This window comes from Aphelocoma coerulescens, chromosome 17 (genome assembly GCF_041296385.1).
Source record: "Aphelocoma coerulescens isolate FSJ_1873_10779 chromosome 17, UR_Acoe_1.0, whole genome shotgun sequence".
Classification (NCBI taxonomy): domain Eukaryota; kingdom Metazoa; phylum Chordata; class Aves; order Passeriformes; family Corvidae; genus Aphelocoma; species Aphelocoma coerulescens.
The window spans coordinates 8,347,433-8,361,641 of NC_091030.1; the positions used below are offsets into that span (position 1 = coordinate 8,347,433).

At 58.0% G+C, this 14,209-nt stretch overlaps 1 protein-coding gene across 2 annotated transcripts in view; it reads left to right on the forward strand.

Annotated features, from left to right (window-relative positions):
* Window positions 1-9,038: 9,038 nt before the first annotated feature.
* NOTCH1 (notch receptor 1) overlaps window positions 9,039-14,209 on the forward strand; it is a 40,804-nt gene continuing 35,633 nt past the window's right edge. For both annotated transcript variants that reach the window (XM_069031760.1, XM_069031761.1), the window contains exons 1-2: window positions 9,039-9,209; window positions 10,880-10,961. In XM_069031760.1, the coding sequence (XP_068887861.1) occupies window positions 9,152-9,209; window positions 10,880-10,961 (140 nt within the window). In that variant the 5' untranslated portion in view covers window positions 9,039-9,151. The remainder of the gene's footprint in view (window positions 9,210-10,879; window positions 10,962-14,209) is intronic.

The following is a 14,209-nucleotide window of genomic DNA, read 5'->3' on the forward strand; positions in this document are numbered from 1 at the left end:
CTGCCCGGTGCCCCGTGGGGCTGTGCTGGGTATCACCCCGGGATGGTTGTGGTTTGGGGGGCAGGGAGAGCCAGACTGGGCCCCTCACCCTCGTGTTCCCTTTGCAGGAGGAGCCCTGGGCTCTCCCCATGGAGTGCTGTGGGTGGGATGAGCTCCCCTTTCCTGAGCACCATACGAAGCTCCCGCATGGCTGTGCTTGTGCAGAGAGACACATTAATGTTTTAATTTAAATAATGTTTTCATTTAAACCCTCTAAACACTTAGCACAGCCCAGGTCTGACCCTTGGAATCATCTCCTGTGGGTGCAGAGGTGGTTTTGGCCACACTGCCCAGGATTCTGCAGGGACAGGGACCCACTGGGCTGTGTGGGGGACCTTGGGTGGGCAGCAGGGATGAGGTGGAGGGCAGCAGGCACATGGGCGATAATCCCTCTCCAGGGAAAATTTAATTTTTATTTTCTCACCTTTTCAGTTTGTCTCATGCCCCAAAGCAGGAGGGTGTGACTCCCTCCCAGACCCTTGAGTCTGGGCTATCTTTGGAGAGGGGATTTTTTTGAGTTGTTTCCTCGGTTTGTGACTGTGGACCAGTCCAGCTCTGGAGTTTGTGTTTTCAACAGACAGCCAAGGCTGTGCCCTTGCAGCCACCCTGCACAGGGCCAGGCACCTGCTCCACTCCCATTTGTTTTTTCCAGGCATGGAGTTAGGGATTTCACTGAAAAACAGGAACTTTGCTGGACAGCAGCTGCTCCGAGGTGGTGAATCAGCTCGTCCCGCTGACGCCCAGCAGAGCCGTGCCAGCACCGCGCTCCCACGTCCAGTGCCTGCATGGCTGGGGTCCCGATGTGGCAGCAGTGTCCCCAGCAGTGTCCAGGGAGTTGGCCAGTGGCTGTGACCACCCGCGTGGCAGCAGTGAGGGGTCTCTGGCTGCTGCCCCGGCCCCGCCACCTGCGCAGAGGTCAGCGGCCACGGCCAGGCACGGACAGCTAATGCCTTTTGTCCCAGCCTGACTTTTTGCCTCCCAGCAGGATTAGGATGGGATGACAGGGCAAGGAGGCCCCTAATCCCATTAGGGATCCTGGTGCAGCCCTGTCGGGCAGCCCTGGGAACCGGGGAAGCAGCCTGCGAGGAAGCAGCCTGCGAGGAAGCAGCCTGCAACACTCTGTGCTGCCACCATCCCACTCAGCCCCATCTCTACCAGTTTTCCCAAATCTGCTTTGCTCACAACACTGAGCACACTGCCCTGGTATGCACGGGCAGCAAGAGGCACACGGCCATCCGCAACCCCTGCAGCCCCCGCTGGCCGGGTTCAGCCCCCCACAGCATTTGGAGCAGGTGGTCCCAAGCCCTTTTGGCCCATTTGGCCCATTTGGCTCATCTGGCTCATTTCTCCACGGGGTCACAGCTGAGCAGGCAGCAAACCTTCTCCCGCCTGGAGAGAGAGTTGTTTTTCTCCCCCAACAGTTGCGAGGAGCCGTGTTTGTCTTTCTGTCCCTTCCTGTTTACTCGCTGCCATCAGGACACGCTTTGATGTGTTTATGCTGCTGGACGTCCGTGGGAGCATCGTCCCGCGGGCGCCTGCAGCTCCCTGCTCCATGGGGCAGGGCCGTGGCTCCGTCCAGGCCTTGGCAGAACCCACAGGGGCACGGCTCGGCGAGGTGCTGGAGCAGGACACCACCACCCTGAGCTGCGTCTGTGCTCCAAAGTCCAGGTGACAGCACCAGCCCAGCCCAGCCGTGCCAGGAGCAGACGTGACTCCAAAGGTGCAGAATGCTGCCAGGAGTGGGGAGCTGCTGGTGCTGGAGGTCCCACCAGGCAGCATCGCATTGTCCCCGTGTGTTGGGGCAGGGGGTCGGTCCCATCCATCCGGTGGGTCCGCAGGTGCGTGTGGTTTCCCTCTTGCACTCCCCGCTTCCTCCCTGGCTGGGAGTCTCCCCGCCCTGTGCGGGAGCTGCTGCATTTGAAAGGTCACCGGGCTTTGAAGTCGGCGGCTGCGGGCGGCAGAGGAGGGATCACACCTTGCTGGCATCTCCCGGCGGGCCGGTTCCCAGCCCGGCACCCGCGCCGGCCCGTGCCGCAGGCAGAGGCGCTGCCGGGGGTGGAACGGCGCACGGCCCGGCCCGTGTCACCGGCCTGTGCCCGCACCGACAGCCGCGACACCGTCCTTGTACATGGGGGAGCAACCAGAGCCCCCATGCCGCTGAGAGAGGCAGCAGCCCTCGCCAAACAGGAGTGACCTCTCCCCATGAAGGGGAGACAAAGGATTGTGGCATCAGAGGGACTTGCTAAATTTATTTTTCAGCCGAAAGCTAAAGAAAAAATAGTTGATCCAGGAAAGCCAGTAGATGTAATCGTTGTGAACTTCAGCAGAGCTTTCGATAGCGACTCTCAGAGTGTGGTGTACAGGCTCGGGAACTGAACTCCACGATCCTGATGGGTCCCTTCCAACTCAGCATAGTCTGTGATTCTGTGAAAACCCACAGTGGTTTTATGGGAAAGAAGTCACTCACATAGAACTGCCCATGAGCAGAGGTCAGGGAATGGGCTCTGGGCTCCTCCAAACCCTTTGGAACCAGCTGTGGCACCACCAAAGCCCCCGAGCGCAGCCAGTGCTGTGGGAGCCGCTGCGCACAGGGCAGGGGGTCCCCATGCCCCAGCACAGGGGGGGCACTGAGCACGACAAGGGGTTCCTGGAGCTCCTGGCTGCACCAAAATGGTTTTCAGGGGTCCTCCCTCCCTGCCGGGCATGGAGCCTGCTGTGATGGGACACCCTGTGACAGCACAGGCGGCTCCGGTGCCCTGCGGCCGCTGCTCTCCGAGCGGAAACGGCATCTTTGAGCCGATTTCTCCTGGTTCCCATCTTCGTGTGCCTGGCTTTGATTCGCGGCCGAGCCCTGTGATAATGTGGCTGCCTGGGAAGGAAGGGAGTAGAAGGAACTGGCTATTATGTTTGGCCCCTCTCCAGGAGGTGTTTTTGCTGGGAGGCACCAAGGTCAGAGCTGGGTGGGAAGCGTTCCCCAACAGCAGCTCTCACACATGTGCCCAGCCATGGCAGGGGGGGACAAAGGAGCCACCCCACCACCCCAGCGTGGGGCTGCCATCCCGGGTGCAACAGCCCAACACACCCTGCATCGGTGCAGAAGATGTGTGGTCCTCCCTGTGTGTGTTTTGGGGAGGAAAGGGCTGCTTTGGAGCTGTTCTGGAAAGTGAAACATCTCCCAGTCTTCCCGTTTCCATGTGGAAGGAAAGAGGGGGCGGTGGGTGGGAGCGCCCGTGAATGGAGCATCAGCAAAGGCTGGGGTGCAGAAAGTCCTTTTTTACTCTCTTTTTGTAATTGCTTAAGAATTTCAGCTGGCTTCATCCCGGCAGAGGAGTCCCAAATCCCAGAGCTGTGAGAACAGAGCTGGCACTGAACTGCCCCTGAAACTCCCTGCTGGTATCAGTGGCATCCCAGGACCCTGCAACCCAGCCCCTCGGGGCCAGCACAGCGAGAAGGAGCACGCCCAGATCTCCGGGAGTGATGTCTCCCAGAAAACCTGCCCGAAACCTGAGCGGGGCGAGTGTCCACACGGCATGACGTTTTTCTTGAGCGTGTGCCCTGGGAGAGGCAAATCCCAGCAGCACGGGTGAAACTGCGGGGATGCCAGCGTGACTTGGATGAGGTCGGCACTGCACAGCGGTCCAGAAATCCAGTATCAGGTTCATGCCTGGGCTTGTGCACAGAGAATCACACTTGGGTTTTCACTGCTGTGAGCGATGGTTTTCGATTATTTAATGGAGATATCAGAGGAGATTTGATCCTGGCCCCTCCACACACTCTGGTGAGCAATTTGGTTGCTGAGGTGATGAAAAGTGCCTCGGCAGGAAAAGGAGGAATGGAGAAAAAGCAAAGGAATGGATGGCTTTGAAAGAAGAGGCACATGAAACACAAATATGTCCCACGTGTCCCCAGGGCTGGGACAAAGCTGGGCTGGGGTCTGCACTTCCAGAGAGTAGGGGTCACTCCCTGCATCTCCTCTGTGGGTGCAGGGCTGCCCCCATCACCAAGCTGGGCGTCTGTGACACCCTGAGGAATCCTCCTGGCGAGGGACACGAGAGGGACACGCAGGGTCTGCAGCACCAGGGTGCAGACGAAGGCACAAACAGGAATAGGGGGACCAGGGACATGCACCAAAAGAGAGGGAGAACTGCATTTCCAACTGCAGTGTGGGTTGGGACGGGCCTGGGGACAAGCACATTGTCACTTGCAGCTCCATAAACCCCACCAGGCTCTGTTTACACAACAAAGAATGTTTCAGTTGTTTTATGGAGGTGGATAGGAACAGCACAGACACCAGCGAGGCCAGGGCCGGGCCAAGTGACGCCTGTCCAGCACCTGCTCGCCCCTCACAGCCCATAAAGATATTTTATTTTAAACGTGACACAGATTTTATAGTGCAATTTCGCAGCAGCACCTTTCACCCAGGTACAAACCGCACGGGCAAAGCTGCTGCTCCGGGACGTCTTCTGGCCTGTCACTAATCCCTGGGTGAGAGCTCCTGAGCTGACTTTACTCTCTGAGAAATGATGGCCGGGAGCAACCCTGCAATTAAAACCAGTTTCAGCAGCCCGGGAGGAGGAAAACGCCGCAGGTGCCAAGCCGGTGCAGCAGCTGTGCCAGGGCAGGGACACACATGGCACCAACCTCTGCCCATGGCAGCGAGGGCTGACTGTCCTTTGTCCCATCCCAGCCCTGGATGTTCTGGTGGGACCAAATCCCACTGCACTGCCAGGAGGAAAGTCATCCTCCATGGGCACATGCTGCCCGAGCACCGTGGCAGAGGGATGGCACGACTGGTGTGATTTACCCTGTGACTCTCCAGGCACAATCCTCCACTCAGCTATTTAAGAAAAATAAGATTAAAAAAAAAAAAAAATCAGGATTTAGACCATTCTTGCAAATCCAACCTCTTTTCTCTGGTGCCCCGGAGAATCATAGCTTAATCCCATTATGGAGCAGCTTTGGGATAGTTTTACCTCGCAGACTCCATGACCAGGGCATTTTTATCTGCTCAGACTTTCCAGGATGCTCTACCTGCTTTGATTCACGCTTAATTACTAAAAATTAGGTTTTTTCAGAGCGTGAGGGAGGGTGGGGGTGCATGTACCAGCATGAGGAGGGCTAACCCTCCATGGTGCTCCCAAATCCAGGAGGCAGAGCGGTGCCAAGCCAAGCACGGTGGGGAAAGCAGGAGAGATCCAGTTTGATGTCTGCCTTATCAGTCTTATTTTTATTGCGCTGAAGGTATAAGAGCAAAATATTGATTGTGATGATAAAGAGATGAAAGTGTCAAGAAGGAATAGGCACACAAGTTACTCAGGCGATTGGAAGCCGCGTTGGTTGTATTTAACAGGCATTTGCCATTAAAAAAAAACGCCTGTTTTTATTTAAATAGCCTCGGGCAAATTTCTCACTAAACCAACTTTCCCACGCCAGCCCAGTGCTCTAACTCTGGTTTTTGGCAAATTTTTTCCTGAGCTGTCAAGGCAAAATATATATAAGAATGCTGGTCTCACTTAAGTTTTTTTCCAGCCCCTGGAGACATGAAAATAATTTACAGATGTGCATTACCTGTTTATATTTGTATTAAGTTTTGCTTAACGGACATAATTTTCTTAGCTTGCAGTAACAAAAAAATATTCCCAGAGTTTCACTCATTTAATTTTAACTTATTAAAACTTTTAAACATGTGTGGAGGTTTCATGTTTTTAAATCACTAATCACATGGACAGTTGCCAAGGTTTCTATTAAAGCCTTTTACAAACACTATTTTTAAAAGGACCTAAAATCCCATTATTTTTAACCCCTGAAGGCCACTCAAAATAAAAAGTTTCTTTGGATTTATGTCTTATTCACCTCTTATTGCAAAAAGATTTATGCTGAGCGCTGCCTTCTGCCTTCCTCCCTTTTTTACTTTTGCTGGTAGGAGTCTCAGGAGGAGGCGTCTGGGAGAAGGAAACTTGAGGAGGTTCCCCACGAGGATCTTGCAGCAGATCCCCTGTACCAGGGGAAGGATGGAACCAGATTAAAGCGGGAATCTCGCAGCAGCGCCTGGCTGGAGGAGCCATCCCCGTGTCGAGGCTTTCGTGGGAAACCGCAGAGGACCCTTTTAGCTCCCTCCCGGCAAAGCCTTTTCCCCGAGCAGAGCCCCAGAGCTGCGGGGTCACAGAGCCCCCGGGTGACGGCAATAAATAGATGTATTTGACCTTCTGTGCTCGGGGGACGAGGCGACGCGGCTGCGCGGCCGCACGCCCGGCTCTGTCTGTGTTTATCCGCAGCCGTGTCCGCGGACACTGCACAGACCCTTCCAGCCATGGAGGAAATCCACGGCCAGGGCTCACTCCTGGCTTCCCACGTGCCCTTTCAGTCCAGCACCTCCAGCACAGCCTGGCACATGCGGTTATCCGGTGTCTCCACCAGCCGGTCCTGTCACCGCATCCCGCCACGCTGCACATCCTTCAGCATCACCACCTCTCCATCCCCAGCTGGCACAGGCGTGGCACCCTGGCAGCCCCATGTCCCCAGGCACACCCATGATGGTCCAGAGGGGCAGGGGAGTCTCTCCCAAGTGTCAGGGATCAAGTCCCAGAGCGCAGCTGAGCTGAACGCACGGTGCTCTCTGCACACGGAGAACAAGCCCGGGCAAAGCTTCGGCCGGTATTTCCAGGCAGGTAGAGCTGAGGTGCTCCCTGCTCCATGGGCTCTGATGGTGAGGGGGAAAGGGGGGACACGGAGAAAGAGCACAAAGTCTCCATCTCCAAGGAGAACCTCAGGCTGTCCTTGTACCTCCAGATGAGGTTGGGGATGGTGACAAGGTGGTGATGGCACAGCTGGGGTCCCATTCCACTGCCCAGTTGTTTTCACCCTGTGTCTGCAGGGAGGATAGAACAGGCAGGGCCCATGTTCTGGAATTGTTCAAGGCTGGAGCTACCAGTGGCACCTGGACCCCAAGTGGCACCGTGCTCCACACAGAGCCCTGGCTCCCCAGCCCCGATCAGGGCACTGCTTTAGAGCCCAGAGTGGGGAAGGCAGGAGGAGCAGGGAAGGAGGGAGCCACGGGAGCGAGGTACCGCTGCAGGGCTCACGCCTTTGATCTGGTGAGCAGACTCTGCCCTTCAGTTTGTTTAATTGTTTCACACTTGCTCTGGAAATAGTTTACAACAGGAAGCAGTGGGATAATAGCAGGGCTGGCATGGGATGGGATGAGCCCAGGGGCTGGTGGAGAGGTACCCTGTGATGAGAGACACAGATGACCACAGTGTCACCTCCTTCCCATTAACCCATTGCCGACTCTCCTTCCTCTTCCTCTTTCCCAAGCTTGCAGCCAACAGCCGGCAGCCATCCCTCCATGTGCCCGTCTTTGGGAGCTGTAAAAGAGCCACCCAGTAGCCTCCAACAGCTCAGAGGGGCTCAGGGTGAGACGCAGGAGTCCAATGGGATTTAGGTACCCATATCCCTGGGACAGTTGGTACCCCAAATTCTCCATGCTCAGAGTCTTTACTCCCCACTTTTGCAGGCACTGCGGCCTCGCTGAGCAGGGCTGGCCCCCCAAAACCCCATGAGGAAGCATCATTTTTAAGCACCCTCACACAGGCTGTTCCCATTAGTGGTGTTCTGTGGGTACACCCCTGAGCACCCCCCTGCAGCCACAGCTTGCAGGAGACACCCACAAACACCAGATTAAGGGCTTCAACCTGTCCTGGGCTCAGGGCCTGGATGGATTTCAGGCAGGGCATTGCCACACTTTGGGACAGCTTGGTTTTCCAGGCTTGACTGTGGCACAGTGACAGCTGGAGCAGGAGTGGGGCTCTGGTGACGTGGGGATGAGGGCACAGGGACCCCCTGGCAAGGCTGCTCTAACGGGACACCTGTACACACGTGGGGGTTGTGGGGCTGCCTCTGGGTTTGGCTTCCTCACTTCTCCCAGTGTGTTTGTTTATTTGTGGATGCGGCGCAGGGGGCCGGCCGGGCTCTGCCTGCGAGTTCATGAGTTCACAGCACAAAACAAACAACGTCCGACCCAGCTCTGCGCACGCTGCCAGCACCGACGGGGCAGCTGGGCGGGAAACGGCTCAGTGTACCTGTGCACACCTGAGTCCTGCTGGCGGTCAGAAAGGGGATCCCACACTGAGCTTCCCTGTGCCCACTGTGACCCCCAGGGGATGGTCAGTCCATGTCCTGGTACCCCGGTACAACCACCCCATTCCTGTGTGTCCCGCGGTTTGTGTGCCCCGGGTTCTTGCACGGACACAGCGTGGGTCAGGCTGGGCCTGGGGCCTGCTGTGGTCACTCAGTGGGCACTGTGGCCCCAGGGCTGTGCAGGGACTGGGGGGGCTGTACTGGGGAAGCTATGCAGGAGCTGCACTGGGACCATGGGGGAGCTACACTGGGATCATGTGTGTGGCGGGGCTGCACTAAGGTTGGGCTGGGGGCTCAGCCGAGGGTGTCTAGAGCTGCACTGAGGAAATTTGGGGCTGCTTGTGGGGGGCTGCATGGAGGTGTCCAGACCTGTGCTGGGGCTCTGCAGCGGCTGCATGTGAGAGCTGTGCTGGAGCTGCACTGGGGATGGGGGCCTGCACTGCGGGATTTGGGGGACTGCAGGGGGAGGCTGCACCGAGGGTGTGCGATGGCTGCACGGAGAGAAGGAGCTGCACCCGCTGCATCCGTGTCTGCATGTGGGGAGCTGCACCGAGGGTGTCCGGTGGCTGCACGGAGGGAAGCGGCTGCCCCGGGGCTGCCCGTGGGTGCTGTGCGGACCCCGCAGCCCCACTCGCGTCCCACTCAGGGACCCTCTGTGGCGGGAAGGGGGTTCCCGGCGGCGGCCCCCCGGGCTGGGCAGGGAGGAGCGTCTCGCCCGTCCCTTCCCATCCCCTCCCGTCCCGTGGCGCCCGGCCCGCCCCGCACCGTCCCGTCCCGCCCCCCGCCGCCCGGCCCGGCCCGCCGGGGCTGAGCAGCCGCGGGAGGCGCCGCGTTCGGAGTCGCTGCGCTCGGGCGCGCTGTGTTTGGGGCTCCCGGCGGGGCGGCGCGGACCCGCACAGGCACCGGCACCGGCTCGGCTCGGCTCGGCCGAGGCCCCGCGGATCTATGCGGCTGTGAGCGGCGGGAGCAGAGCGGGATGGAGCGGCTCCTGGCGCCCGGCCTCCTGGTGCTCCTGCTGCCCGCCCTGACGCGAGGTGAGGGCCGCCGCCGCGGGCCCCGCACCGGCCGCCCCGCAGGAAGTTTGCCGGGAGCGGGGCCGGGCGCGGCGGGCACCGGAGCCCAGCGCCGTCGGGGGGTCCGGGCCGGGAGGTTCCCGTGGGAACCGGGACTCGGCTCCTGCGGCGGGACCGGAGCGCGGCGCCCTCGGGGGGGTCCGGGCGCGGAGTCCTCGTGGGAACCGGGGCTCGGTGCCGCGGGATGCGCGGGGATTGAGCTCGGCTCGTGCGGGAGGACCGGAGCTCGTCGCCGCCGGGAGAACCGGGGCCGGAACCGTGTAGGGAGAGCGGGACTGAGCCCCGCGGGGGTGGCCGGAGCTCGGTGGAGCCGGGGCCGGAACGGCGCGGGGGAGCGCGGCTGAGCCCCGCGGCGGGGCCGGGGCTCGGTGCCCCGAAGGAGGCGCTCGGGGCCGCCGGGAACCGGAGCTCCGTGCCGGGGGCTGCCGCGGGGAGCGGCGCTCGCTGCCGTCGGGAGGAGCGGAGCTCGGTGCCGGGGGAGCCGGGGCTCGGCCCGGCCGGGGGCGCGCAGGGCGGCCGCGCTCCTGCTGCTGTTCTGCGAGAGCTTTTGACCGTTTTGCAAATTTTTCTCGGTTTCCTGTTTCTTGAAAGTCGGGGCCCCGCGGGGGCCCCCCTCCGGGGCGGGTCCGGGTGCTTCGGAGCAAAGCGCTGCGCGACCTTCGGGGGCAGCGGGTCGGGGCACCAGAAAAGAGCCCCGAAAGTGGCCGGGGGTGCAGGACGCAGTGGGGGGCACCCCATCCCGGGGGGTCGGGACCCTGCAATGCCCCCCTGCCCCGAGGCCGAGCTAGCAGCCTCCTCCGGAGAGCCCTGAGAGGATTTTGGGGAGCGAAGGCATCGGGGCTGCTCCCACAGCAGGGCTGGGAGCCCTCGGAGGCGAAGTTTGCAGAAAGTTGTGCCCGGCCGGAGCGGTCCCCAGCACCCTACTCCATCTGCCGTGGAACAGGGAGCCCCGGCGGGGTGTCCCCGGGGTGCGTGGGCTCGGCACCCATCCAGGGCAGGATCTGGGTTGTGGCGGTGGCGGAGCGAAGCTGCAGTCGCTCAATGTGAAACTGCCCCGGCTGCACACGCGTGTCGCAGAACCAGTTACCGTGAAGAGCGAGCGGGCAGAGAAGGGGAAGAGCGAGCCGAGGTGGAAATCGGAAGCGATTCTGGTACTTTCAGCGAGTTGCTGTGGTAACTCTGCAGAATTTGGCTCCGAGGGCTAGACAATGAAACCTTTACTCATAGCAAGTTATGACGGGCGACTCATTTCGTTACCGAGCTCATGGTAACTAATGGGCTCCCGGCTGGATGTTTTTTCCCAAATGGCGTTTGTCAATCAAGGGCCTGATCTGGGGTTTCTCTCTGTCAGTCCTCCTGCTGGAGGAGCAGGCACAGCCTACCCTCAAACCCACCCTGGGTTTATTTTTAGGTGAGCCTCTCAGCACAGGGGCCACGCAGTCCCTGCCCCCTCTGTCACCCTGCGGGTGAGGGCTGCCGGGTGCTGCACCCCCACCTCACCAGGCCGTGCAGTCACAGGGGGTCTGGGGGTCTCAACAAGACTGTCCCCAGCCTGGGTGACACCAGGGGAGGCAGCCCCCCACTGCCAGCAGGGCCCTGAGCTGTGGCTAATGCTGTCCCTCTGTTTGCAGGTTTACGGTGCTCGCAGCTTGCCGAATCCTGCCTCAACGGGGGCAAGTGTGAAACTTCTCCCAACGGGACGGAGGTGTGCCAGTAAGTATGGAGCAGCCAGAGGATTTTCATCTCCCCCGACCAAAGTTATTGACATGCATGTTGACTTTGCTTTGAAGGCTCTGGATTTAATAGGGCAAGATGCGTTTTCTTTCCTTGAGTGGCAAGAATAACCTGCTTGTGTAGGAGTCACCGCGAGTTTGGCAGGATCGGGCTTTGTTCCTGGCTGGGTGGAAAAACATGGGCAAAGGGCCATGTTTTGCTGGTGTTAGCCTATGCAGACTGCCCTGCTGATGGAGCAGGAGGTAGGGCCAGCCCGCGGCGCTCCTTGGACCGTCGGGCAGGGAGGGAAGTTGTCTGTCTGTCTGTCTTCCAGCTACTCCCTCCTGGCCCCGAAGCGTTGCCTTTCAGTCCTTTGCACACTGGGGTGACCAGTACACCTCCAATAAACGCTCAGGAGAGATTCCATGGCATGGCTCTGGCTGCTGGAGCTGCCCCAGTGGTGTCCGTGGGCTGACGAGGCATCTCCAGGAGAGCAGGGCACCTCCTCCTGCAGCCCTGCCAGTGCTGGTGCCAAGCTGTGGTCTAGCCTGGCGTTCCTGGTGGGACCTGGCACCCAGGCTGGGGCTTTCTCCAAGCTGATTGTGGGGAAACGGATGTGTAAAGCATTGGGACTCTTTGAAGGACCAACCGACCCACCGCAGCGATGGCCGATTCACTCCAGGCTCCCAGGGAACAATAACCAAGAGAAATGAATAAGACTCCAGCTCCCCTTTTAAAAGTATTCCGTAAAAGAAATGTGAATGGGCAAGGCTCTGTTTTCCGGCCAGATTTCCCCTCTGCCTGTTGAACACGGCCTGAGCTGCGAGCAGGCGGGGAGACGTTCCCACCCACCCCAAATTTCCAAATAGGAAGTCCTCGGCGGAGGAACCTGAAGGCATTTCCAATCCCAACCTGTTGAATGGCAGTTTCCCTTGACAATGTGCGTTGCTTTTTTGCAAATCCGCCTGGGTGCCGTTACTCTGCCCAGTAGCCGGGCACCTCCCGCCCCCTTCTCCAAGCTGAGCCCCCCAACCCTTTGGTGCAAATAAATCAGCAAATCAATCAGGCACATGAGCAATTTAATGGACAAAGGCTGGGTCCCTTTGTGAGGCACTAATGAATGCACGCCACTTTTTTTTGCACAGAAGCCCTTACCAACGCTTGACGCTCTAAATCTTGTTTTCTTTCATTCAAAGAGCGACAGCTGGGATTCGGTCGAAATTCGGCAGCTATTGTTAAGGGAGGCAGATTAATGCTGTGTGACTAATCATGTATGGCTTCCCAGAATGCCCAACCCTCCACCCCCTCCCCAACCTTACACCCCTCCTTTTCCTTGTGGTCATTCTTTCCTTTTTTTCTTAAGTCTCTGCAACTCCTGATTTACATTTCATGTGCAGATGGTGATGGAATCTAATTAGATCTGATGTGTGCGAGCTCTATTTGGAGAAGCCTCCAAAGTAGGCTTGGGGTGGGTTGTTTTTTTTTTTGAGAGAGAGAAAAAGTTAACTTTAAAGAACTTCTTGGTTGCTGGCTGTGAATAACCACTTCTCTCTTGGCTGCAGATGCTTCGTGAGTGTGAGTTACTTTTGCAGGAGCACAAGGTGTGTGCTCTGGGTGTGTTAAAGCTCTTGTCCCATGCGGGGCGATGGGGACAGATACTGGAGGTACAGCCAGACTGGAGGAGGTGCAACTTCCCAAGTTACCTGATAGCAACTCGCAAGATCCTGGTTTCTCACTTTGTTTGAATATCTCTTGACAAGGAGTTTTGCTTCCAAGCTTCTTAAACAAAGCAGAGCCAAGAGCACAAGATACCAGACGCAGAAAAGCTTGGCACTGCCCTTTGGCGCCTGCGTGAAATGCACCATTTTGGCTGCTGGCCACATCTCCGCTCGGCCTGGCACTTAACAAAGTTTGGCCATAAAGCCCCTTTGTGCTGCCCCCACAAATCCAATTAGAAAGTGGAGTGAAATAAATAGCGTACGAGGGGGACGCTGCTCCAGAGGACGAGTGTCCCGGCGCTTGTGGCGGGAGAGAGCTCGTTGGGTTACGCGGAGCCGACTCTGATAACTCCAACCCCAGGTTATCAGCCCTGTTACGGAAAGGGAACCGCCGGTGCGAGACCAAGAGCTTTCTCTGCCTTTTATTATTTTACAGGGATAGTTTGTAAAGCTCCAGGTGCCTTATCTTGCTTGTCCCTTTGCCAGGCAGTGCAGAGCACGCAGGGCTTTAATTGAATGGAGGGGACCAAGCATTGGATTGGAAGGCTTGAGACAGAAGTGCCCTAATTAAGCTTCTCTGGAGCTGCTTTCCATCTTGGCAGGGTTGTCCGGGTCTTCCAGCGCAGGAAGAGCAGCAGCAGAGTTTTGTGGGTCTTGCACAGACCCCAGCTGAAGGCACTGGGTGTTTTTGCCCCAGAGCTGGAGCTTTAAAAGGTCCAGTGTGGAGCTGGTGGCTGCTGCGGGGCTTGGCGTGAGGCTCCGTGGTGCTGGGGAGCTGTGGCATTCCAGAAAAGGCACTCGCCTTGGACTAAGGCATTTTCCCAGACTAAATGAGAAGGTTTTTCCAAGAGGTCGTTTTGACTTCTAGTGATAGCTCCTAATTAGACTGTTGGATAACTCTAGTTTTGACTGGCATCCCTGCAAATGAGCCGGGCTGATTTTAGCTCCCTGTGCCATGTGACATTTATTCCCAGGACCTCCCTTGCTCCGCTAGTTAAAAGCAGATGGCAATGAAAGAGGGCTGAGCTTCCAGCCCTTCTCCACCAGCCTCTCACCATTAAAGCCAGAGGAGCTGTGCCTGGGTTCTCCTCTCGCTCAGAGGAGCAGAAGAGAGGGCGGAGGGAAAGAATAAGTTAAATTAATCACCGGGCTTGTGCTGAAAAGGGGGAAAAGTCAGTTTGCTAAAGTACTTCCTCTGTTTATGAATCAGCGCAGCGTTGTCGTTCAGCCAGGGCAATGGCTCCTGAGCTGGTGCCCGTTGCCACCACCAGCTTCCACGGGCAGCTGGCCAGAAACATGGGAAGAAGCATTCTGAGGGGGACCGTAGCGGGAAGAGATGATTATTTTAGCTCAAAACTCTTTCAGGAGACAACCAGGAAGGCAGATGTGAGCCCCACAAGTTTCTGTGCCCTTCAAGTTATTCAACTGCTCAGTCATTGTTATCTCATTGTAAAGGGCGGAAGTTTCCTTCTGGTTTGGTTTTTCTCATGTGCTTTAACCCAACGTTATTTCCATGAAATAATAACAAAG